The 26,156-nt window shown below is 47.3% G+C and overlaps 1 protein-coding gene across 1 annotated transcript; it reads left to right on the top strand.

Annotated features, from left to right (window-relative positions):
* Window positions 1–25,952, top strand: Dctd (dCMP deaminase). The gene is made up of 6 exons (XM_057752710.1): window positions 1–6; window positions 883–1,014; window positions 1,299–1,434; window positions 22,630–22,746; window positions 24,070–24,166; window positions 25,625–25,952. Exons 2-6 carry the CDS (start codon window positions 907–909, stop codon window positions 25,716–25,718), a joined length of 552 nt encoding a protein of 183 aa, XP_057608693.1. The 5' UTR covers window positions 1–6; window positions 883–906; the 3' UTR covers window positions 25,719–25,952.
* Window positions 25,953–26,156: the final 204 nt, after the last annotated feature.

Below are 26,156 nucleotides of genomic sequence, written 5' to 3'. Positions count from 1 at the left end.
TCGTGGGTGGGTACAGAGCCCCTAGGGAGTTTTAAAGCAAGCACAGGGCAGCCCGGGGTGGAGAAACGTGTCCTCTCTCGCTGCCTTCCCTTCCCCCTCCAACCCTTTAAGCAGGCGGGAAGGCAGCCCAACCAGCAAGTCTCCCTGTTGAGCAGGGTTGCAAGGGCGATCGAGCCTTGGCTGTTGTTTGTGGCTCCTCATACCTACCTGTCCACTGCTAGATATTGCCCTGAAGTCTGAAGGGGAAGTTTGGGAAATGCCCACCTTAAGATCTCAGTGAATGGGGTAACCCTGTATTGCCGTCCTTCCCTAGTTTTTCTTTTTTCAAAGGATTCTCTTAGCTGAAGTTCTGTCCCTCCGCCCACCCATTATAGAGACTTCTCAACCTCTCCCCCATTGTAAAGACCATCTAGGCCAGGTCCTAAAGCCCGTGTTAGAGAACTTGGCTTTAGTATTAGCATTTTCTTATTTTTTTTCCCATTTAGTTCACTTCTCATAGTTGATTAATCGATTTATTTGAAGAAACTTAAGTTCCCGAACTGACCCCATTTTAAATTTATTTATTTGTTTGTTTGTTTATTTGCACTGGACTTGGCAAATTTCCCGAACTGGCCTCATTTCAAACTTTCTTTCTTTCTCTCTTTCTTTCTTTTCCTCTCTCTCTTTCTTTCTTCATTTGCAGTGGGCTTAGCCATCAAATTTCCTGAGTTCTGGGTCTGTAAGATGTGTTGCTAATGCCTGTTTTAGCTAGACATGAGGGTCTTAAGTGGATAGGACCCATCTTTTGTGATTTCTGCTTAGTAAGTACAGCTACAGTTGCCCAGGGCTCAGGATTAATGCATTTACTTGGAAAGCAGATTGATAGTTGTTCTCCGTGTTTAGGGACTTGTGACTTCAAGATCCAACATGAGTGACATTGCCTGCAAAAAGCGGGATGACTATCTGGAATGGCCTGAGTATTTCATGGCGGTGGCCTTCTTATCAGCGCAGAGAAGCAAGGATCCGAGTTCCCAGGTAAATCGGTTTTGCGGGCCAGTGTTCAGTATTTCATGGCATTGGCCTTATCAGCCCAGAGAAGCAAGGATCCGAGTTCCCAGGTAAATCCGTTTTGTGGGCAGGTGTTCAGATGCTTGCAGAGATGTACACAGAGAGCAGGTGAGGAAATGGGTGCCTGGCAACGTCATCGCAGAACCGATCTGCTGCCCTTAGTGCCCAGCTTCCCATGCTTCTGCGCCACCTCCTCAGGGGCACACCGGTGATTCGGAGTTACTAAACCCTTGGGTGATGTTTCTCTCTAGGTTGGAGCCTGCATTGTGAATACGGAAAACAAGATTGTTGGGATTGGGTACAATGGGATGCCAAACGGGTGCAGTGATGACCTGTTGCCTTGGAGGAGAACAGCAGAAAGTAAGCTGGACACTAAGTATCCATACGGTAAGACATCCTCAGGCTTCATCATGCTTCCTGTCATAGCTTAGTGAGGGCTTCATTGAAAAACAAAAACGAGTCTTCCTTTTTAGTCATCAACAGATGGAAAGGAGAAAAAAAATTGTAATGAACTGCCCTATCTTCCTGTTTCTCCTCTTTTAGGCAGTGTTTTAATTAATTCTTTGATAATTTTATCTTCTTTTAAGATTTACGTATTTTCACTCAAGTGCCTGTATGTGTGTTTACATGAGTTTTTATGTACTACATAGGTATAGTGAGTCATTCTGTCGCACCAGCCAGCTCCCAAATTACTACAGAGAGACTTATTAATTATGAAAGCATGGCTGATAGCTTAGGCTTATATCTAAATAGTTCTTACAACTTATATTAACCCATATTTTTTAATCTTTGTTCTCTTATGTGGTTTGGTTACCTTTACTTTGTAAAGCCCACACTGTTTGCTCTGCAGCCCAGGCATCTCTTCATAACTCTGCCCTTCTTCCCAGCATCCTCTTTGCCCTGAAAATCCTGCCTAGCTATTGGCTGTTCAGCTTCTTATTAAATCAATCACAGTGACATAACCTTGCACAGTGTAACTAGGTATCTCGCAATACGTAGGTACAAGTGACAGCAAAGGCCAGAAGAGGGTGTCAGGTCCCTTATAACAGGAGTTAAGGCATCTCTCCAACGCCACACTCCTGTCCCCATCTCTTTAAGTTTCAAAGAATCACCAATGAAAGCATGGTACTGTTACACACACTGACCCTGAGGTCCTGTGCTTACTGCCTGTGTGGGTCTGGTGTGCTTAACAGTGGTCTGAGAGCCCAGAGACACCAGAGCATGCAATGAAGGCCTCAGCCCTTTGCAGAGAGAGCAGGGTCACATGTGGGGCAGTTGTGTGAGTGGTTTCTTCACTTCGGGGGAAACTGAATCAGCTTGGCGAGTGGTGTTTATGCTAACCAAGCAGGACTCCCCTTGTTGTGCTGAGAAGCAAGATGCATTTGGCCTCATGAGGACATGAGTGAAGTTCATATCTGGGAAGTTGGTAGCAGACTGAGCTGGGCATCAGGATTTAGATGGTGCGGCTCCATCTCCGTTGCTTGGGTCTCTAGTCCCACCGTGGGCTGTGTCCAAAACCAAAGGCAGCAGTATATAGAAATGAAGCCCTTTGCCTTGGCTCTTTTGCTGTATTAGTTACTGTTGCTGTCCAAACTGACAGAAATGACTTATGGGAGGAAAGGTTTATGGGGGCTCTCGGTTTCAGAGAGACTTTAGTTCATCATTGTGGGGTTGTTTTGGCCCTGGGGATGGTTCTGTCCTTGGCGCAGGAAGTGTAAGGTAGTGTCTGTTCACATCCCGTGGACCAGAAGCCAACTGCAGGACTGTGTGTGTGTGTGGGGGGTAATAGCCTTTAAAGGCTCACCCTCAGTGACCCATTTTGCTAGGTTAAACCCCATTTCTTAAAACCTATACACTTAGCTGGGTGGTGGTGGCGCACGCCTTTAATCCCAGCACTTGGGAGGCAGAGGCAGGCGGATCTCTGAGTTCGAGGCCAGCGTGGACTACAAGAGCTAGTTCTAGGACAGGAACCAAAAGCTACGGAGAAACCCTGTCTCGAAAATAAAAAAAAAAAAAAAAAAAAAACTTGTACACTTGAAAATAGCTTCACAAGCTGTGGAGTTCAGGGCTCAAAACATAAGCCTGTAGGGGACCTTCTAGATGGGAACCTGTGACAGAGGTTTCTGTCCTGCCCACTCCCACAGCACTCAGTCCCAAAGAAACACTCAGAGGCTTATATTAATTATAAACTGTTTGTTCTGTTTGCTCAGGCTTATTATTAACTAGCTCTTACAACTTAAATTAACTCAATTCTTGTCTATGTTAAGCCACTTGGCTTGGTACCTTTTCTCTGTAAGGCATTCTCATCTTGCTTCCTCTGCATCTGGCTGGTGACTGCGTCTCTGCCTTTCCTTTTCTCAGAATTCTCTCTCTGGTTGCCCTGCCTATACTTCCTGCCTGGCTACTGGCCTATCAGCCTTTTATTAAACCATTACGAGTGACAAATCTTTATAGTGTACAAGAGCTTTCTCCCACAGCAGAAACCGTAGCAGTCTTTGACTTTCTCAATCCCAGTGGGAATCCTCCAGAGATGATGCAGAGGAGGAAAATTCGCTTCGCTTTTCCTCCTGTTTTTCTGTCTGGGTAGGTAATACCAGAAGAGAGAGTCACATTGGGTTGCTCCTGTCTGTTTCTGGCTTTTCATCATGTTACACTTGGTGTTTATGTCTCAGAATGAACAGATTGACTCTGTAGGAAGCCAGGTCGATTAAGGTCATCTAAATGGGAAAGATTGTACCTTCCAGAAGTCAGGTTCAGGTGTCTGTGTAAGACCTGTCTTGTTTGTTGGCTCTTTTGGTAGGCTTTTTCTCTGACTATTCCTCCCGAGGAAGTCCATGTCTGCCTTTAGTCTAATTTATGTGCTTTTCACTAATGTTCTTGGACCTTAATCTTCTTAAGTAAGCCCCGGAAGTTTCTTTTTAAACTGCTTAAGGGCAAATCCTGCATGTTTGAGAGGAAAGGGAGCAAGGTGCCTGGAAGAAGAGAGGGAATTGAGGAGGAAAAGGGTAGAGACCATTGAAAAGCATCCAGGGTTTTCAAGGGCATAAAAAATAGTTCCATGATTAAGGGGATTGATAGTCAACTTAATTTCACCCCTGGTAGGAGCAGCAAGAGCACAGACAAATTGGGAGAGTGTGGAACTCTCACTTCCGAGGCCCAGCGACGGCTTGTGGTAATAAGTTACGTGAACAGTATGCTGGCATATTTTAGAAACTTTGTCACCCTGGTTTCCGTAAGCCTCTGATGGGAAGAAAGAGGGGGAAATGATCAGTTGTTTTGAGGTCTGTGCAAAATGATTTTTCACAGTCCAGTTCGATGTCCCGTATAAAAAACGGCCACAGCGAAAGGGCCAATACGTTGAAGATCTGCATTGAAACATGACACTCCAGTCAATATTTCTCCGCGTCAGGACAGTGACGTGTGGGTCCTTCCTCCGAGGAATTCTTATACTGAATATCGGTCTGTGGTACTCAGGCTGGTTGCTAAAGATATCAGTGGATAGAGGGTGCAGCGTTGAAGGTCACCAGTGGTCACTGGGCACTTCTCAACGTGGGCTGTGTGCCTTCAGTCACTGAGAGGCCTGGAGTGTTTGTAACCGTGTTATAGAAACCAAACCAAAGACTGAATTACATTCACCTCTCCCCGCTGCTTGGTGCTCTGTACCCTCAGAGTGGCTGGCTTTTTTCTGAAGCTGCTGTCTTTTGTCAAGAGTGGGGAAAGTACCTCTGGAGCGGCTTCCCGGGGTAGGCGGAACTCAGCCTACAAGGCATTTGTCCAACCCACGGGTTCTCCTTTACTGAAGAGCTGCTGAGCTTCTGAGCACTGGTTGTCTGTCTATAGGATTTTTAATCATCTGTATGATACCTCTAGGTTTTCTGAGCTCTTTGCCCTCGCTTATCAATTATTCATTTTTATGTGTAGCTGGGTGAGAATGTAGACAATTTTTGCTCACGAGCATAACCTTGTAATTTGATGTACCATAAAAATTGTAGAAGGTATTAAATGGTTTTTAAAAGGCATTTAGTATTATTACCGTCATAATATATACGTAACGACGGGCTTCACGTCTAAGTAATGACGGCTGTGCGTGCGCTGTGCACTCATTCTCGCTTTTCCAGGGCTGTTGGGGCCACTGAGAAGGGAATGTTCAGATTGCCTAGGATCTAGGAGGGTGTTAGGAGGCATTTTTTTAAACTTCTGTTTTAAGCTTACAAACTTTAATTTAAAAAAAAATGAGGCCATAACTGGGTGCTCTAACTCCTCTGTTCCCTCGCCTATGTAAATGTTGGCCAAGCTAGGAAAGGATGAAACCCTTAGAGATTTTTCAAGAGCTCAATCCAGTGATTCTGAGCTGCTAAGTCAGCAGGTCCTGAGGACAAATTTCTGTTGTCACCTTCTTGGGGTAAGAGAGACCAGAAGCAGTAGTGAGGCTCACCTTTGGGTGTGCCTGTGAGGGGGGCTCTGGAGAGAACTGAAGGGGTAGGGCTCACCTTGAATGTGGGTGGCACCTTCTCAGAGGACTAACTCAGAGGGTTAGGCCTGGACTGCAATGCGGGTGGCTCCTTCTCATAGGCTGAGGCCTTGGCCTGAGGAAAGGAGTTGGGGGGTGGGGGTGGGACAGGGGCTGGATGGACGGGAGGACGGACAGTGGACAGCGACAGACTGAGCTCCAGCATTCCCATTTCTCTCCTTCTAATCTGCTATGATGTAAACAAGAGGGTTCCAGCCTTCACCGGCAGGAGCTGGTCCTGCCCCCATGCCTTTCCCTGGGTGACAAGATGGTTCTGCTGGGTGTGTTCTTACGGGAATGGGGACAGCATCTAATACAAGACCTTCCTGTCAATGGAGAAAAGCTTCAGATCTTTAATGACATCGGGGTTGACAGTATTATCTCATTTATCAGATGGCATTTATATGGGCTTGGGGACAGTTCTTGGGCCACACTAGATCCTTTGTAGTGTCTTCCACAGAACCCAGGCTTCTTAATCCACTGCATCTGCTTCTATACCTTTCAAAGTACCTTCTGTGATGTTACAGTGTAGGGTGGCATCTGATTCCGGGCAACGTCTGTGTGTGCGTGTGTGTTGTGTGTAAACAACGTATCTTGATCATGTGCACTATGGTCCCTACTCTCTCTAGATACCCTAAAATATCTGCCTTCCTCTGTCTTATTTCTGGTAACCCACTGAGTACAGTTGGCGTGCTGACATCTCACTGGATTGGTTCTGTGTTCTCACTGGATTGGTTCTGCACAGGAACCCACAGCAGCAGTGAATGCCTGACCGCCGCAGTCATGTGTGTCTCGAGGACCCGCTTCACAGCACACATCCCCATCGTCTGCTTCTGACATGCTTTCTGTCTCCTCTTCTGAGATACTTCCTGGGCTGTGGAGAGGGTACGTGTTGATATAGGTGTCCCGTTTAGGTCTGAGGACCCAATAGTCACATATTCTCAGTACTCTGATCAGATATGAGTCTCTGCATTACTGCTGACTGATGCAGGGACAAGTTTCTGTGGCCAGGGTTAAGGGCAACGTTCATCTACGTGTATAAACACAAATATTTAGAATATAGTTTAACAACTCACCCATTTAGCAAGACCCTAGGATCCTCTCTAGGGTCATCACGAACTTTGTCCAGGCTTACAGTGTCAGGCACGAATTCCAATGGTTGGTTATCTCCATAACCGCATGCCACTGTTTGACCATTGGTCCATCTGGCCTGGAGGGTTGGTGTTCTAGCGTGTGGGCTTCACTGTTGGCTGATATCCCTCAGTGGCCTTTCTCCCTTAGTGGCCTGCATAGAACCTGGCACGGTGAAATCTAGCAAGCACGGAGGAAGGTTGTAGGTCAGTTCCAGTGTGATTTCTCTCTTTGTAACCAAAGCCTGTGATATCTTCAGCATAGAATTCTTAATCATCTGGTTTTGGTGGACAGCTGAAAGCTGCGATGGTACCCTGTGTTGTTTTGGGAGCCTTTGACCAGGCTGTTTCTGCTGTGGAATTCAGCTTCTTTAAGATGTTGTTTCTTTTTCTTTTTTTTTTTTTTTTTACTTGAGCATATTATAGCTTAGGTGCAGTTACATCTCAGAGATCAAATCCCTGGGGAGTGGTGGCCTGGCCTAGTGTAAAACAGCCTCTCGCGTGTGATGTGTATCAACATTTCTTCAGAGGCGTGCCATGGGCTGTGCCTGTCTCTTCCAGAATCCACAAGTTGGCAGCCTAATTCCAAAGTGATGGTATATTTGGAGGTGATTAGCCCTCGAAGGTTGAGCTCTCTCTTATGTAGTATCATCAAGGGCGAGTGTACCCTAAAAGGGACCTCAGAGAGGGCTTGCTTTCCATCCCTTAAGAAGATGGTAGCTTATACTCCTGGACCAGGGCCCTCACCGGCAGGCACCATCTTGTTGGTCTTCGGCTTCCAGTCATCATCAGAACAATAAGAATTAATGTGGTATTTTGTCATAGCAACCCAAAGTGACTAAGCCGGGGAGCCTGAAAATCATGGAAATCCGAGTTTACCAATAGTAATGCAGCTCAGCTCCCCGTTATTCATACTGGGAGCTTGGAGTCATCATTGATTGACACTTGGTGGGGAGAAGGAAATGCAGAATGCTTGTAGCAGAACAGAAAGGCAGCCTTCTCTGGGCTGTCTCTCTTGAGAGGCATCATGAAAGGGTGTTTTTGTTCTCCCAGCCTTAGGATCAAAACTTCATGAAGCTGTTTGATTATGATTAAGTTTTAATATGGAAAATGAAAATCCCCCAGCTAAAGAAACTACTCTTCCATTCATTCCCTTCCCCGCCCCTGAAAAATCCAAAACTTAGTATGATGTCTGTGCCAGTCAGTGGCGGGAAGAAGGCAGCCTTGTTCAAGCGAGCGCTTCCCGGGTGAGCAGCAATTAGAACACCAGGAAGCAGCAAATTGATCTAATTTGCCGCATAAAAAGACTCGGGAAGATTTTGATTTTTATGAGGATGAAGTAGGTTGCTAAACTCACGATGAAGTGTTCAGCTGACATTTTTGTGAAATTCATTACAGTGCAGCACGTTTCCTCAAAAATACCAATTTCATAACATGGAGGAAAAATGCTCTTGGTAATTCAGATATTGCTCGTTCCTTGGGGTGTCACGGCTGTCGTAGAGTCGAGTTCTTTGCCTGGGTAAGCGTCAGGAAATTTTTACACAGTGGTTGTTACACTCCCATGATGCCCTGCCTTGCTGTTTACCATTGGTGAAGGATTTGGTGTGTGAGTATGCCTCTTCGTCCGTCAGGAAGCGGGATTGCTATGTTGGCCCTATCACATGTTGTCGTATTAGGGACCCCAGTCCTGCTGTCCCTAGGAGTGGGTGGCACCTTTATTCTGAATGCATTGGGCAGAAGTGGAGTTGTGGACTTCTGCAAGAATCGGTTCCCGTTTCCACAGGAATACTCTGGAAAGAGACCAGTGCTGCAGAGGCCGGGGAGATGGGTGGTACAGTGGGTAAGGGCACTTTCTGCACAAGCTTGCGGCTCAGAATCCAAATGCCAGGTACCCACAGAAAAAAGGCAGGTGTAGCCCCATACCCCTGCAACCCTAGTGCCGCGAGAGATGCAGACAAGGTTATGGGGCTTGCTAGCCACCAGCCTAGCTCCGGGTGTAATAAATGAGATGCCTTATTTTAAGGGAATTAAAGCAGAGTGACATAGCAAGACACCCAGTGTCCGTCTCTGGCCCCCGCATATGCACACGCACGTGTACTGACGCAGACATGGGCATAGGTGTGCGCTTGCAGAGAGAAAACGGCGCAGGGAATGAAATGTTGAAAACCCAGGAATTAATTCAGGTGACAGATCCACATGGCAACTTTCACCACTTTTGCCGGCGTGCGGCAAAGCTTCTTTAAATTCCGCATTTAAATTTAATCTTTATTTTTCATGTTTAGCATATTGTTAAGCATGCAGAGATGTCACTTTAGTGATTACGTAGCCGTTCGCCTCACCCCCACGCACACTGACATTTTCCTGACTGCCATGCAGGTGATATATTTCTTTGGCATCTAAAAGGTTAGTCTTGAGACACTAATTTATCAAGAAGTTAGGAGACTGATCCTCCTTAAGCTGTGACTTCCTCGCCACTTGTGAGGGCTCCATAGTAATTAAGATCAAATTTGTCCTTCCGGTTCAAACCTTCTGGTTTTGTTAGGCAGGTCCATGGATTTGATGACTCGCTGTCTGTCTTTCTGCAGAATTTCATTTTGTGTGTAGCATCATGCCATTCCTCCCCTACCTGGCCATCCGGGAGTTGAAGCCTGAGAGCAGGTCTGACTGGGGACTTTTGCGCAAGTAACCTATTGGCTCTAGGCATGTTACCTGTTAGCTGTAGGAAAACGTTTGAGCCATTTATATTACCCAGCTTGAGATAAGACTAATTAATTACACCTCAAGGTACAATTCTTGATAAGAGGCCTTCGGGAAGGAACAAATAACTTTTACTGATGTGTTTGATTTCTGTCAAATAAAGTACATATTTCTATTGGCACAGGCTTAGTTGTATTTAAAACATCAGTGATCATTTCATATGAAAATCTAGAAAGGATGGACAGTAGCATAATCCCTGTTCTGAGGAGCAGATGTAGGAAAAGCTAAAATGTCTGTGGCACTTAGACCTTGCCATAAAAGCACCCATATATCCCGATATTACAAAGAGTGATGCTGGAAGCCTGCTCCCCCAGAGAAGCTGGAGACAGTGTGGCCCTCACGCTGATGACCAGAAGTGTGCTAAGGGGGAGTCTTGCCCTCTACCTTGAAATAAAAGGTTTCCCGAAAAGTTGGTATTTTCAAGGGAGTTGGTTAATTGCTTAATGTTCAGCCGCTCTTGAGCTGATGGCCCCGTCTTGCCAGGTGGGTTGTTATTGTCGCTCATGAGGTTCCAAGCTGGTGAGACTGTTGATGACACCGCCCCCTTCCCCCACAGCAGCCCGCAGAGCCCCTTCTGGGTGCTGGGAGGAAGGCTGGTCAATACCAGTTTGGTTTCTCCATGTCCCATGACACAGATGCTCTCAGCAGTAGTCTTCCCATTAAGTTCAGTGGGCAGCCAAGAACAGTAGCGGTCACACTCACACTATAGACCAGAGCACTCTGTAGGCAAACCACTCCCTTGGTGGAATCCAGTGTTATCTCTATAAAGGAATTGGACCCTTAGACTTTTGTGTGAGATAGAACCATATCTACTTCTCTGTTCCTGAAATACAATAACCTTGAGCCAGCAGAACTCTCTGGTGTAAATCTTGATGGAACCTTTGCTTGAGGTAGAAACACAATAACCTTGAAGGACTAGAGGTAAGTTCCAGCTCTCTGTCTTTTAGTCAACAGGCTCATGTCTTTGGTCCTCCACAGTCATGGAGTTTTTAGACCTAGGACTTGGCATGTACTTCTCAGTCTCAGTCTCTCTGTACTTAAAAACACTTGTATTGCCTCTGTGTGCACATCTCTCATCTCTGTGTGTGCACGTCTCTGTGTGTGCACGTCTCTGTGTGCATGCTTTGTGTATGCGCATCTCTGTGAGTGCACATGCATGTTTTTGGAAGCTGCTGGATGATTCTCCCGTCTCCGCCGCCAGTAAAGCACTTGCTATACGAATGGTGGGATTACAGATGTCCATAAAGCTACATCTGGCTTTTCACATCTATTTGGCGGTTCTCTGTGGGTTCTGGGGTTAAACTCAGGTTGACAGGCTTGCATGGCAGGTGCTTTCCCCTGAGATATGTCACCTGCCCCGCCTCTCCACTTCGTTATGGAGTAGTTCATCGCTGAAGACTGCCAGTTCTGCGATTACAAGGAACATACTAATAATGCAGCCAGGGGCGTGTGCTTGGTGTGGCTCCGTCTGCCGAATTCTGAAGGCATTCTCAGTCCAGGCTGCAGGCTGTGAACGTTGTTTGTGAGGGGCAAGGAGAGTGTCATGATGTACAGAAGGATAGAATCAGGCTTCTGACCTGTTGGCAGGCAGGCATTTATACTACCTTGCCCTTGGGGCCTAGCAGGGTGTGTAGCCAGTAGCAGCCGTGGTATGACACCACAACTTCTGCAGCCACTGACTGGAGTACTCGCCCTGTGCGCAAGGCTATATCCTCTTATTAAAAAAAGGCAAGCCCTTCTCTCCCCTCTCTAGTCCTTCCGCTCTTGCTGAGGCCACCTCTGCAGCCCCACCTCACACTGCCCCCAATAAACCTCCCAACTGAGGCTGTTGCATGGTCTGACTTTGTGGTGTCCCTTGGCTCCAACACACCAAGGTTACCTTTCAGTGTTAAATGAGTACACTACCTCCCTTCCCCTTTGCTTTTGTTTTGATCCCATTTGGGGATGCCAGGGATTGAACCTGGGGCCTCGGGCATGTTGGGCAAATTGTCATTGAGCTGCATCTCTAAGGTAAATCTAAACCAGTTAGAGACAGTGTTCACAAGTAGAGGGGAGTAGCTAATGAGCGTGGGCTACCCCCTAAATGTGGAGATTAAAAAGCATTAAATAAGAAAAGGTTTGGGGGGCTGGATATATGGTTCAGTGGTTAAGAGCACTGGCTGCTCTTTCAGAGGTCCTGAATTCAATTCCCAGCGATCACATGGTGGCTCACAACTATCTGTAATGAGATTTGGTGCCCTCTTCTGATCTGTAGGTATACATACATGCAGAACACTGTATACATAATAAATCTGAAAAAAGGAAAAGGGTTGGGAAATGGCGATAGAGGAGAGGATCTGTATGTGAGTGAGAGAGAATGGGTTTGACACACTAGACCTGCAGGAGACCTGCTTAGAACTGTAGAGAAAAGAGGCGCGTCTAAGACCAGGCAAGGAGGAGCTTGAGGAATCCTCCTGTGACTCAAGCCCCAGCGATCCTCATTTGAATAGAGATGCTTGCTGGGCACTGGCAATCACCCGTGGTGAACGCTGACTGTTGGTGAGCCCAAAGGCTAGCACACTGCCACCCCGCCACCCGAAGGGCCAGCACCGGCTCCTTAGTAGAAGTGCAGATTTTATCTCTTTGCTTCTTTCAAATGATAGATGCCATAGTAAATTTAAAATATTGAATATGATAACTGAGTATGAATTTTTAAATTCTGCAATTAAAAGGCTTTGTTGAAATGCCATTAATTTTGAGTTTAGGTGAATAAAGGGAGGCAGAACTCTTCGGCGGATTTTTTCCCCCCTCTGCAAACGAGCTGTCCCTTTTCAGGGGTTAAAACAAATGCTAGTGGATCACCTATTCTTTTACCAGCCTGAGTTTGTCAGCTAATGAAGAGGTCGTCCTCTCCAGTCGTGTTCTTCAGGTTTAGGACTATGTGTTATCAGGCCATGGTTGTGGTAGAGTGCTGTCCCATGTATCTGTTTGCCTGCTCACTCCGGGGCATCTTATATTATAATACACACACACACACACACACCTGTGTATTACATGCCCAGAACTGTGCCAGTGGTGCACAGGATGCGTGTGCTGTGATCTGTTTTCACAGCATTTGCAAGTTAATTGTGGAGGTGGTAGGTATTAGTGTTAATGAAACAAGCTGACATTATGGACTACTCCTTTCAGAGATCCGAAGGGTCAGGTGGGTCAGGGAAAATGGGCAGGTTGGTGTTAGGGGATGGGAGAGGCATCCTGGGAGGGCCTGCCTGGCTGAGGCTCCCTGATGGGGTGATGTGTGCTAAGAAAAGAAGCAGCAGCCCAGGCTTCAAGAGCAAAGGGTGGGCTAAGGAGTTTGGATTTAAGAGATTGTTGTTTTGTGCTTTGGGGTGACTGTGTGCCTCTCCCGACTCTTAGGTTGAAGGCTGTCCCTAAAGTGGGGGTATTAAGGGGTTGTTCATGACGGCAGAGCCTTGGGGTTAGTGCCCTTAATAAAGGATGCTCAGTGAGGAACTGGGATGAAGTGTTTGCCACACAACATGAAGCCCTGACTTTGGAATCCTGGAACCCACATCAAACCAGGTGTGGGGGTGCACATCTGTCACCCCGGTGCTGAGGGACAGAGATAAGAGAGCTTATAGCATCCTGGGGCTTCATAGCGAGCTTTCCAGCCGGATTCACAAATTCCAGGTTGAATGGGAGGCTGTGTCTCACAAACTAAGTTTCGTGAGTGATTATAGACGATATCCCAGTGCCAGCCTCTGGCTTCCACACGTGAACACACGTGTAGGCACGCACACTGACACAAAGGCCCGGTAGAGTTAGCTATTTGAGAACTCAGGGAGAAGATTCTGTCTGTAGTTCAAGAAGGGGACCCTTTCCAGACACCACGTCTGCAGGCAGGTTCCTTGATCTTCGATTTCCCAGCGTCCACATCTGTCAGATGTTAAGTGTCTGTTGTGTAGAATTTAGTGGTTTGTTAGAGCAGTTTCGTGTGTGTGAAATGGGTGTTTGGCACCAAAGTGGCAACGGGAGCCCAGCTGTGAGGCAGTTGCGAAAGAGGGAGGGAGGTTGGAGGCTTGAGGGTGCTGGAAGCAGGGAGGAGCGGGTGAATCCACAGTGTGGGTCGTTTGGAGAGAGCATCAAGCAGACGGGTTGATGTGGACGCCAAGATGGAGAGGAAGAATCGGTCCTCCCCAGCAGTTCCAAGCTGTAGCGTGCCCCAGGGGAGCTGGCAGTAGGAGGAGCAAGGTGTGGGGGACATGAAGAGAGTGTGTGGCCGTGCAAGCTCCTGACACAACTGCATGTGCACTAGGGAGGGGAAAGAGGTCCAGGTTGGTGCCGCCCTCCCTGCTGGGTTTGACTTTTTGAGTGTCTCCATGGGCGGGGTGAGAGGGGAATGTATACTAAGACATGGGTCAGGGGGTTCTGATCCATAAGAACTCCGGCACTTGGAGGTTGGGTGTAGGAGGAAGGACCTGCTTAAGAGCGTAGCGGTGTGACTGCAGGGAGGGCCATAGAGCTTTGTGGAAAAGGGGCAGGGGGCAGGGGTGGGAATGAAGCCCTTCTACTCTGCCCAGGTCTGCCAAGAGTTCTATAGATTGTGTCTGTGTTTATCAAGGTGTTGATGTTGCCAATAGCACTTTGAACAGTAGGCTTCAGAGTGCAATTGGAGCGAGTTGATGGAAAGATGGAAGGTAAGGATGCTGGCTGTTATTTAGGTAGGGCTTTGAAGTGTGCAATTCTAACAGAGCCTAGCAATATAGGATAGCGTAGGACTGAGCCAGGGTCGTGTAGTCTGTGAGACGGGAGATCTTAATTTTAGTTTCTTGATGTTTGTGTAGTGGCAGGCACTTGTTAGTTGATAAAAAGTCATCCAGTAGAGTGAGGAAAACCAAGACAAGGAAAAAAAGAGGTAAGGCATCTCAGGACGGGGGCCGGGAAGGCTCCCAAGTGTCCTGTTTAGTGAGAGGAAGGGAGCACACCTAGGGCAAAGGGGGCCAGGCAACAGCAGCCCCAGAAGTTCTGGAGTGGGAGATGCAGTGGTTCTAATGAGCCCAAGGGGTGGAGCCGAAAGAGCTGGAGCAGGGTAGGAGAAGGATGCTGGGACCTGAAGGCTGGCCTAGGAATGCAGGGGTTCCAGGACCTGCATGGCTTGGAGAATCCCGAGTTGGTAAGCTCCTCCCACCCATCTCCCTCGCTGAGCTGAGACGGAATCATAGTTGCTAGAGCATGGATCCCAACTCTTGTTCCGGCGCCTGGTGTACTCTCAGTTTAGCTTTTAAAAGCTGGGGACCCAGCAGGCCAGTTTTGAAGCCTGGCTGTGTGTATTTACATGACAGACTGTCAGGGTGGTTGGCGCTCTGTTGCTCCCAGTACCTCTTTAATGCCTTTTAGCCACTGCACGTGTGTTTCATGTGAGCAGTAGGTAGGGAGTTGGCCCGGCTTAGCCATGGATGAAATGCAGTTATTTCTACATCCTCCCCCTCCTGACCTGATTGTGTGCCCTTAGCACATAGGGAAGCAATGTAATTAGAGTTCTGGGGGCTTTATTATCAATAATGGAAAAACACCACAGTCAGAAATGTCTTTAGCCCTAAGCACTACCATTGGGGCTAAGTGGCTCCCCTGGGTGCCTTGAGTTTTTACCAGCAGCTCTATCGAGAGGCAGAGGAAGGGGGTAGAGGATGGGATGGGAACAGAACTGCGGAGGAGAAGAGGAAAACATGTCCTCCTGTGGTCCAGCTGCAGCGTGCCTCCAGGGCCACCTGCTTACTCCAGGTCCACCCTACGGGGGAGGAGACACACAAGCTTCCATTACAGGAGGATCTTGTGCACTGTGCTGGATTCTGAGCTCTGTAGGGTTTCTGAGGGTGGGGGGATTCTTCTCTCCCTGGTCAGGAAGCTGAAGCTCAGACATACTGAAGTCCATCAGAGTCCCGAACCGAGGAGTTAGTGGGTGATGGACAGCGATGTGGGCACCATAAGGGGGAGGTAGGGGGGAAAGGCAGAGCCAGCAGCAGCTCTGAGAACCAGGGTATGCAGTTTCACGAGTGGCCCACAAAGTCGCTGTAGCAGCCAGCGGGGCTTGGGTAGTTAGTTCGTGGATGCTATACCAGTTCGAGCCTTGCTCGAAACTTGGGGGACTTGGCAGCTTTTGAGCAAGTAGCTTGTGTCTTTTTTATTTTATTTTAATAACTCTTTTTCATTTACTTTACATACCAACCAGTTTCCCCCTCCCCTCTCCTCACATCACCTCCCCTTTCCCATCCACCCCCATCCCCATCCACTCCTCCTCCATCTCCATTCAGAAAGGGACAGGCCTCCCATGGACTTGCCCAAAGCCTCGCGCATCAAGTTCAGGCAGAACCAAGCTCCTCCCCTTACTTGGAGGCCAGGTAATGCAATGTGGTGAACAAGTTACCAAAAGCCAGCTAAGAGCCAGGGAGAGGTCCTGCTCTCGCTGTTAGAAGCCTAACTAAGAGACCAAGCTGCCCAGTTGTGCCTTCACTTTTAAATCTGGTTAACTTTCCACCGTCATTTCCTAGCAGAGACTTCTCTGGGTACAGGGCGGAAATAGAAAATTAATAGACGTTTGTCCAGCCGGACGCGGGTTTCTCTGAATTATCTCCGTTTCCTGTTTTTTTATTTCCACATACAAACTATACTATCATGTCTCATGAGAAATTGTGTGTGTCCCTGATGCTGAAGACTGTGAGGTTCTATTCCACCATCTTCTAAGGAGAAAGGTCACTGGCTAAATGTGGGGCTGGGAGAAGGGAGCCGCAGTAGCGTGGACACATAGTCCTTTGGTTGGCCAGGCAAAAATGCTATCCTGTGTCACCTCTGTCATCAGGGAGGCCCCTGGTGACCATCTCCCAGGAGTCTTCACCATTGCAGGGATCTTCTATAGTTGAAGACACCCTTTCTCTGACTTCTGACTAGCGGTAACAAAGGCACCATTAGCATAATTCTTTCTTTTCTATTGTAAGGCTTTCTCCTCCAGGTTCCCCGGGTGCTCTTCATGTAAGTGTGCACAGAGAAAGGCAGGATGGTATCACTCGTAGAGACTGGGGCTTTAGATATTTGGAGAACTCTGATAATTAATCAGCCTGCTACTTCACAGTTATTAACCTTGCTATAGGAGAAGACCGGGTACAGGTGTGTGTGTGTGTGGGGGATCCCTTCAAGTGTCACAGCCGGCAGGGAAGTGATCCAGGCGAGGTAAAACTGAAACTCAGGTTAGCAGGACTTAGCTGGGTCCACTCCCAGCCTTCTGGGTGGAAACAGATACTCATTTCCTCTTGAGGAAACAGCCCATGTGGTTAACATTCCCAGTGTCCCTGGTTGTCTGTGAGCACTCACACCTGCTGCGACACAGGTGTGACATTGTTTGGGAGCACATTCTGGAAATGTCGGTTTCAGATTTGGGGGTAGCCATAAAGAGTGAGCCTCTGGGGTCGAGCCAAGTCTTGGGTAGCGGAGGCTGTGGTTTGCCTTCAGAGGTTCGGCTGTTGTTAATTATTGACTGGAAGGAGAGGTATGCGAAAGGCTGACAGAGACATATGAGGCCTTGTCAGGGCGTCTTTCAATAATTAAGAAATAAGGAGTCGAAACTCCATTTTAGTTCTAGACGCTGAAGCAGTTCCTTAAATGGATCACCGAGAAGCATGTGTGTGCCCTTCCTCTTGGTGGCCGTTACCTTCGGGCATTGCACATTAGCGAGGGCAGAGGTGGGCGTAGCTGTGCTCCTGGAGATGTGCCCAGATTTAGTGACTCTGACTCTCGGGTACCCCAGGAGTAAACTCACTTAGATTCTAATTTGGAGAAATGGCAAAGAATTTGGTTATCAGCTCAGAGGTGGGGCAGCCTGTTAGTCTGTATAAATCAGCCTTGAAGTGGGGTACCCCGTTTATGACAGTTCCTAATTGCAGGGTGAAGTCCAAGAAAAGAGAATTGGGGCTCCCGTGTTTCTCATCGTGTCTCAGGAGGAGACTAAGATTACATCGTGTGTGTGTGTGTCTGTGTGTGTGTGTGTGTGTGTGTGTGAGAGAGAGAGAGAGAGAGAGAGAGAGAGAGAGAGAGAGAGAGAGAGAGAGAGACTGACTGTGACTGCCAGGTTATGTGTGTAGCACTTAGAATTTATTTAGCATCATATAAATGTTTTCTTTTTCCTATTTTCTTTTCTACTTGAGTAGCTGTAACAGTACCGGTGTCTAAAATAGATACTAAATTAGCCTTACATCGAATGCGATGGACGTCAAATCTATAAAATGTTGAATCTCTTAAGTCTAACAAGGATGGAGTACATCCTGTTAATTTGTCAAACTTCCAGAGAACCGCCTTCATGAGACAGTGAGGATTAATCAAGCCCCAGTGAGAGCGAATTTGAAAAATATAGTTTTCTAATTATACAGTCTCTTCTCAGTGGGCCAAGGTTAATGCAGTTCTGACAGTAATAGAAAGAAAGAAAGACCAAAGTGTGTGAATTGTCTCATAATCACCTGAAACGGGCTCGATTCTGATCGCCGCGCTTTCTGTGCTTTTAATCTGGTGTTTTCAGCACTTGTTCTTTTCTTGTTATATGATGTTGGGGAGTAATTCAAGGGTTCATGTCACTCTTTGTGCTCTTCAGGTGTCTGTGTTATTTGGGGGCTTGAGTTTTTGCTTAGCTGTAGATATGGATTTCTAGTTAATAATGGGAAAATTTGCCTTTTTTTTTTTGACACTATGGACTGCCTTATGAATACTTGTTAAGCAAATGGGAAAATTTGCCTTTTTTTTTTTGACACTATGGACTGCCTTATGAATACTTGTTAAGCATTGTGCATCTTAAGTTCTTTGTCCTGGCCTTGTGTGAGTATAAAAGTCTCATACGAGAACTGCCAGACAGAACCAGTCATGGTTGGTTTTGAGACGCAGGCGTGCTGTGGCCTTTGCTCCAGGTTTTAAGTAGTCCCGTACCACCAAGCAAGCAAGCAGCACCTGATAATAAATTTATTTAACTGATTTTGTGGCTTCCTGGGTTTGGTTGTATGTCCTGTAATCCCAGGACTTGGGCTGAAGGAAGGATTGCCTTGAGTTCCAGACCAGCTCAGGCTGCACGGTGAGTACCAGTTCAGTTAGGACTATAGCAAGACAGTGCCTCAAGAAACAAAATACCACAGACACCACACACACACACACACACACACACAGAGCAGGGGCATGAGAGAGAAGGAAGGGTGTTAGAGGCCAAGACTCAGATCAGGGAAAGGAAAAGAGAGGAGGGAGAGGCCGTGTGTGGAGGGCGGGGTGTTAACGCAGGGAGTGGTTATGACTAACGAATGTTCTATGCATGTATGACAAGGGCACAGTGAAACCTATTGTTCTGTATAATTAATATGCCCTGCCCCCCCCCATTGGATAGAAGAAAACTCGAGGTTCTATCTGCATTACAATGAGACAGTTATTTTTAAAATTAGACTAGCAGTTGTTGAAATGATTTCTTTTTGAGAAGGAAGTTAAAAGCCGAGCATCTGACCTCTGCTGAATGAATGAGGACTGTGCACACGTTGAAAGAGAAGGAAGCAGAGACCGGGAGGCTACCACACAGCTCCGGGAGTCAGGGCTGCAGCCTTGTGCTTGGCCGAGAAAGGAGCCCCTGTTTTGTTAGTGAGAGCCTGCCCTGGAGAATGGAGGAACGAACCAGGATGTTAGCAAGAAGCCAGAAGGCGCTGTACTTCATATTTAAAAAATTGCTTTTATTTATTATGATGATTATTATTATTATCTCTGGGGGAGTGTCTATATGTGGGGTTTGTCTATGTGTGTGTATGCGTACAGGTGTGGGTTATGGTTTACGTGTGACGGTCTGGGGACAGCCTTGGGTATCCATCTAAAGATACGTTCCACCTCATTGGCCTGGACTTCAGCTCCATTGACTTGGACCTCAGCCGCATAGGCCAGGCTAGCTGGCCAGAGGGCTTCTAGAGATCCGCTTGCCTCCCGTGTTGTCGCTGTCCTTGGGATTGTAGATGTGCATCACTGTGCCCAACCTTATGTGAATCCTTTATCTGCTGAAGTATTTCCCAGCCTGCTTTTATCTTATTATTTTATTATTTTTAGTTTGAAATAAACTTTCCCACACGGCACTCACCTTATTGAAAGCTCACAGGCCTTCTAACGCCGGACAAGTTGGGCCTTGAGCCCTGAGCTGTTCCTGTTGGAAGCTGATCTCCATTCTGTCTCCTAGGGAACATTTCCAAGCTGTGGGGAGAGATACTTGGACTTGTGGCCTTCCTATCCAGGACTAGGACAAGATGGCGGCGTGAAGCAAGCTTTCTGACTTGAAGCACCCTCAGGGGTCACTGGCTTTCAGTGCATGTAGATAGCTGAGAAATAGGCCCCAAGCATTCCGCTCCGGTGCACACTAAGCAGACTGAGTGGACGGTTATCAAGATGGTCTGTTTATCCCTCCTTAAGGACAGTGTGGGGCTCTAGGCCTGAAGCCCAACGGAGTGGCTCTTCACAGATGGATGAAGCCATGATACAGAGGCTGTGAGACCCCCGCCTGAGAGGCAGGGTCAAGTGTTAGACTGGAAAGACACAAGGCCTGAATGAGGCCCTGAACGGAGGGAGTGTGGGAAGTTCCCAGGTGGGAGTGAGATGGGCAGGTCCAGGGTGAGGGTGTTCTCCCAGGTTAGGGAGTCTCTAGACCCCTTTAGTATTAATCCGATAGGCCTCGGTAGGATGGGGTTCTGGGGAATAGTGTGTCGTGGTTTCCAAAGTTAAAAGGGGTGCAGGACTAACTAGAGCAGTTAGAGCAGGGTCTGTCGTCCTCCTCAGAGCCCACAGTTTCCTTTTTGGTTGTCATCCACTCGTTGGACTTTGAAGGTGTAAGCGTGCGGGTTGGGAGCTGGCCTGTGTTCTGACAGTCGTTGACGTTACCCAGATGACCTCATCTTTTCTTAATAAGCAACTTCGCACTTTTCATCCTGTCTGTTTCGAGAAGATAAAGGACTTCTTGGAATTCTGTGTCTTATTTCTGTAAGCTGCCCATTTCCTGCCATGGCAGAGGGTACCCAAGGTGCCCTGTTTCTTAGGGTGGTTTTCACGAATGATCTTCAACTTCTAATGATAAACTTTGTTCCGGACGGCCTCAGGAGAGTTAGACAAAAGGTAGTTGTTGTCACCTGACAGTTCTTACAGAGGAGGACACCATAATACTGTGTAGTAACAGATCAGAGTCTTGGAAGTTCTGAATACTAACTCCGGCACCGTTCCCAGAACACTTCCTAGATGGAAAAGCCCACTTTTGATATCTGAATAGAAGAGTTTTTTTTTTTTTTTTTTTTTTTTTTTTGCTGTTTCCCAATGTCACCATCAATAATTGGAATCTGCATTTCCTCCTTTATTTATCCAATAAATACTTAACACCATTATGTTCCTGGCATGGCATTAGACTCTGGGGGAAGCTACAAAGAACTTAGAGGGCTGAGCTCTGCCCCCAAGGGGGGCATAAAGGAAACAATTATATCTAATTGTTTTTAACACTGAGCAGTGTTAATGCATCTATCCTGTCGTCTCGGTCACCAGGGGAGAAGGGGCCATGGATACCTCTTGAAGTCCACTGACCATGTGGCCACTCCAACCCTTTCTGAGCTCTCTGCTTTTTTGTCTTCCCATGGCCCTGGAGTTCATCAGGCAGTGATACTTGAGGGACAAGATTCAAGCTCCTCTAGCCAGCCATTGCTCTCTGGTGGTCTGTGATTTGATGAATCATTGTTTCTTTAGTTGCCAGAGAACATTCCTTTTTCACTCACGGCTGAGAACTCCTCCTCCTTGGAATCAGTTCCTAGTTTGAGGATGTTAGTATGCTATGCACAGACATTACCTGAGAGAGCGCTCTCTTAGCTTCCCGGTAAAAGACTGCCAGGAGACTGGTCCTTCATCCTTCTGACCCTGAGTAGATTCTCAATAAACGTGCCTGACTCTATGAGCAAGTGGTGATTGAAATGCCCAGGGTGGTGAGCCTAGGCCACTGTTCACTGACAGCCTCAGTGGTTGGAAGTTGCATGGGGAAGCTTTTGGCTGCAGGGGCGGGTAGCGGAGATCTTTGAAGGGACCTGCGTTTATTTTCTAGGAGTTACATGTGGTTTGGACTCTGCTCTGCGGGCGGTTGTTTTAGTATCGTGTGCACAATGTATGTTAGGGATCTCAAGAGAATCCTATAGAGCGGGGCTTCCCAAAGTTGTTTGCACCTTTGAGTCATCTGGGGGATCTCTTAAAAGTTCCCGAGGCTAGACCATCACTCTCCAGTATGGAACACATACTCATGCGGGAGCTCCTCCTGGGGTAATGTTTGAGTAGCTGTCGTAAGGAGCATGCCAAGGTAGTTGGAGAGCGCACACCCAAAACCTGCAGTGATGCTACCCAGTGGCCAGGTGGAAGGCCTGATGGGCAGCGGAGGGATTCGGAGTGATTTCTTTGCTGGAGTTTTCTTTATTTCACCCCTGTGACTAGGGAGTAGCAACAACTAGCCTAACAGGACAGGGAACTGTATCAGCTTTGGGAACATTGAGAGAAAGGAGGGTGCTTCTTTTGACCTTGAACTCGGGCAAGGACGTCTGTATGATCCTTTAGAATCATTGGTGGGTGGATCTGTGTGTAGAGGGCTTGACTGCTCATTGCCCTTAGGTGGATGAGGGTGTGTTTAAAATAGATAAATAGCTGGTTATCCACTGGCTTTCTCTTTTCTTTTTCTTTTTTTTCTTTTCCCTGTGGGCTGAGCATGATGAGGGGACTCAGAATAGAAATTCTCAGCTTCACTTCTTGCTCTTGTGTTCTTTTGCCCCCCTGCCCTCTTAACAGCCGTGTTGAGTACCCCCGTGTGTGCGCAGATCAACACACAAATGAGCCGTTTTATGTGGGCAGTTCAATACCCCAGGGTCTCGTGGAGCAGTGAGGTATTGCTCCGCTTAGGGTGGGTGGAGGTACTTGACCTCAGCCCCTCCTGGTGGTCTAGGTGCTTACAAGCCAAGGCCAGCTGCCGGAACAGCTTCTTCCCCTGCTAATCATCACCCAGACAGACCACGGGGCCCTTCTTGGGTAGCCCCGGTATTGCTGTTTCTAATCAATTCATTCTTATTCTGGGCTATTTCTGAAGTGGAGACAGAATGACCTTTCAAGAGCTGCAGCCTAAGCCCTTCTCCTTCCCTTTCACAGTGTGCCACGCCGAGCTGAACGCCATCATGAACAAGAACTCGGCTGACGTGAAGGGCTGTAGTATGTATGTCGCCTTGTTCCCGTGTAATGAATGCGCCAAGCTCATCATCCAGGCAGGTAGGAACCAGGCCTTTCCCATTTGTCACATTTGCATTGGAGCCTTGCTCCTCGGCAGCTCCATGCAGGTGTGTTTGATCTTGCGTTGTTATTGTTTAGATCTAAATTAATTGCACTATCAACTTTGCAGGATGTTTCCCGCGTTTTGTTTTTGAGTGCTGCCAGGTATTCTAAGACTAATTGCATCCTCTGTGATTCTTAGCATGTTTTTAATTCAGTTTGCAACTTCTTAAACTGCAAGCTGCCAAAAAGCAACACAGGCATTGCATATAATTACTGTCAGTTTACCATTCTCTGACATATTGTGCATAGATTAGGGGGGAGGGAGGGAAATGAACTTCTGTCAGGAACAAGGTCAGCTGGGAGTCTCTATATCAAATTTTAATTTGTACCTAATACATGGTAGATATTTGAGGATCTAAGTATACCTTTGCATATGAATAGCATGAGACTCAAATGTTACTCTGAGCTTTCCTCTTGTGTAACATCGGCCATAAACCTACCACGCTGTATTCTATATATTGGACCTGTATTTGAAAAGTCACATCTAAGAATGAGCTACCCTTTATCTCCATAAAGCTCTCAGTTGGAGATTTAAAGACTTAGCATGTTTAGCCAAATGTGTGGGTTAAAGGGACTGTTCATCATGAGCCCTCAGGGTGTCTGGAAGCCGGCTGAAAGTGGACCACAGCCCCCATTAAGGGGCAGCGTGGGTGCCCATGAAGCTGCTGCCGTGAACCTATCTCTTTAGGGTGCTTCCTTAGCTGGTCACAGGCGAAGAGATTGGCAGCCGATGCGTGCACAGAGCGCTGTGTGGACGCGTCCCTTCTGAAGGGAGTGCGGAGCTGCCCTCAGGAGAAGATGCTTAGGAGTCCTGGCAGAGGCTCATGCTACCCGGGGAGAATGTAAAGCAATTTGCTCTCCACAGTGATGGCAGAGCCTTTCCTGGAGGCCTAATGCCTCTGACCTCTGGGTTGTCCAGCACCCTCCAGCTCCTCACCTCAGCCTCCTGAGTTGAGTAGATGCTTGGTGAACAAAGAATAGTTGCTTACCTGTCGTGAAGAAGATTTGTTAATTGGATCAAGGGTTGACACGTTTTCACTTTGCATTTGTGTATTTAAAAACAAAATCCATAAAGACTTTGGCAGATTAAATACAGTCCCCCCTGCGGTCCTGGGAGGCCGCAGGTGAGGGCTTCCGTAACTGGACTTTGTCTGCAAGCTCCCTTGGGAAAGGTAATTAATCATAGGCACGGGGCTCTGTCTCTTTTGCCTGTCTTTTGCATTTTGTGTCCGGGCTTATCTTCCATTGCTACCTTTTTAGGTATAAAGGAAGTTATTTTCATGTCGGATAAATACCACGACAGCGAAGAGACAACGGCCGCTAGGCTCATGTTTGAACTGGCTGGGGTTACGTTCAGGTAGGTTGGGGACTGGTGTAGACATGCATGCGGCCCGCCCTGAAGTCTCCACACGTGCCAGTGTCTTTGGAAACGTGACGGCATGTGCCTCTAAAGATTATTTTCGGTATGGAGTAATGACAAAAATATCTGGAGACGGCCTGTTTAATGGTTATATTTTAATATTAGTGACTTGCTAAGGCTTAGACTAATTACGCAAGTGGTGAGAAATTTAAAAATTCACAACTTTTGCGCTAGTCCTGCCAAGCCTTTATAAATTTTGCATACGTAAGGGCTCTAGTGGAGATCGTTCAGGATGAAAGCAACCCACCAGGGTGAGACACTAGGAATTCTTCTCTGAGCAGCGTTTTGAATGAAGAGCAGAAGCCCTTCCGACTGCTATGATCATCTTTACGGAAAGAGGATTATGTTTTACTTGTACGTTTTGCTGTCTCTTATGAGCAGCAGGAAATGGTTGCTAGAATGGGGAGCTCTACAAAGTGGCACCGTGTCTCTGGCCAGCGGGGATAAGACCCGTATGATGGGCGACCTGCCCCATTTATGGCATTCTTAGAGATGTGCAATATTTTATTTGTTTTCTGAGACCGGGCTTCTGTATGAGTAGGCTGCCCCTGGGCTTGCCTCCTGCCTCAGTTTCCCCAAGTGACACCGCCCACCATGCCCAATTGGAAATTTGATTTTTTTGCATGATGCCTGTCTTGAATTATTGTGCCTTATGTACCCCCTAGTTTGCTTTCTGTTGCTTTGATTAACCGCCGACTGAAGCTAACTTGGGGAGCAGAGGCTTTGTTTGGTTTATGGGTTATATATAGTCTAGCAACCTAGAAGCCGGGGCAGGAAGTAAAGTCAACCTGGAGGCAGGAACTGAAGCGGAGACCATGGAGGAACGCTGCGTACATGCGTTCTTGTTTCTTTTAAAAGCCCCTAAGTATCTTCAGTTATGGTAGATGTGTTGAATATGAAAATGTAGAAGACTTATTATTTGCTTCTGTAGAGCTTGATTTAGAAAATCCCCCCCCCCCCTTCAATGGGCTAGCTGTCTTTCTCTATGTATCAGATGCAGAAGAAAGTGTGCTGTGTTTACTGTGGAGCGACTCTAGTTGGCTGCAGAGGTTTCCTAGGAAATGAGATAAATATGACGGGGAAAGTGTAATCGGATATCATGTTGTGCCGCTAACTTGTTAGAAACCCTTTGACTCCCGGATAATTCATGAACTCAGATAGTTGAAGAACACACAAGCCGAGCCGTCCCATGCCTCGTTCTTGTCTTAGTCTTGCCTGCCCCGTGTTCTTCTCAGTATGGGGCACTATAATTGGCTCCTGTAGAGATAAACTAGCAAGCGGATCCCAGGATATTTCTTCTCTCGCCACTGGAAATACCGTTGAAGCTGAAATCAACAAATGACTTTAACTACTCATCGGATAAATTCCTTTACATATTTTGTTTTTCGCGTTTAGGAAATTCACACCGAAGTACAGCAAGATTGTCATTGACTTTGATTCAATTAATAGCCGACCGAACCAGAAGCCTCAGTCAGTTCCGCCTCGTTAAATCCCCGGAAGAAGGCTCGTCTCCTCTAAGAAGCCGCCGGTGCCTTTCATCTCTAAGTTGCACATAAGTTTTTAATAGCTGGCATAGCACACGTAGACGTCTAAAAAATATGAAACCTTGAATATTCCTCACTGTCCCTACCGTCACCTGGATCCACGTCTGTTTAAGCTGTGGATGTAGTTTGAATTAGAAACCAAGGACCTACCCCCGGGGCTGGAGCGAAGTCCTTCCCCATCCACTGCCGGTGTGGGTGTGGCTGGGATGAGGGTTAGGGCAGAGTGTCTGCTCTCATCCACCAAATTCCAGCAGCCGCTCCTCGATGCTACATGGGCTAGGACTTACAAATGATTGCTTGTGTTCTAACAGGGATGAGCAGACTCACAGTGATGTCAACATCTGCCCCAGAGGAAGCATACCCTGCCACGCCCTTGGAGAAAC

Source organism: Chionomys nivalis, chromosome 20, assembly GCF_950005125.1.
Source record: "Chionomys nivalis chromosome 20, mChiNiv1.1, whole genome shotgun sequence".
NCBI lineage: Eukaryota > Metazoa > Chordata > Mammalia > Rodentia > Cricetidae > Chionomys > Chionomys nivalis.
The sequence above is the reverse complement of the archived record's forward strand: the minus strand, read 5'-3'. Positions and strand labels throughout refer to the sequence as shown.

Bases quoted from the DNA above. Each gene is read 5' to 3' on its own strand.
- Dctd (XM_057752710.1), top strand. From the start codon at position 907: ATGAGTGACATTGCCTGCAAAAAGCGGGATGACTATCTGGAATGGCCT. The intron at 22,747-24,069 runs GTAGGAACCAGG...CTACCTTTTTAG, and splicing joins CAAGCTCATCATCCAGGCAG to GTATAAAGGAAGTTATTTTC. The intron at 24,167-25,624 runs GTAGGTTGGGGA...TTTCGCGTTTAG, and splicing joins CTGGCTGGGGTTACGTTCAG to GAAATTCACACCGAAGTACA.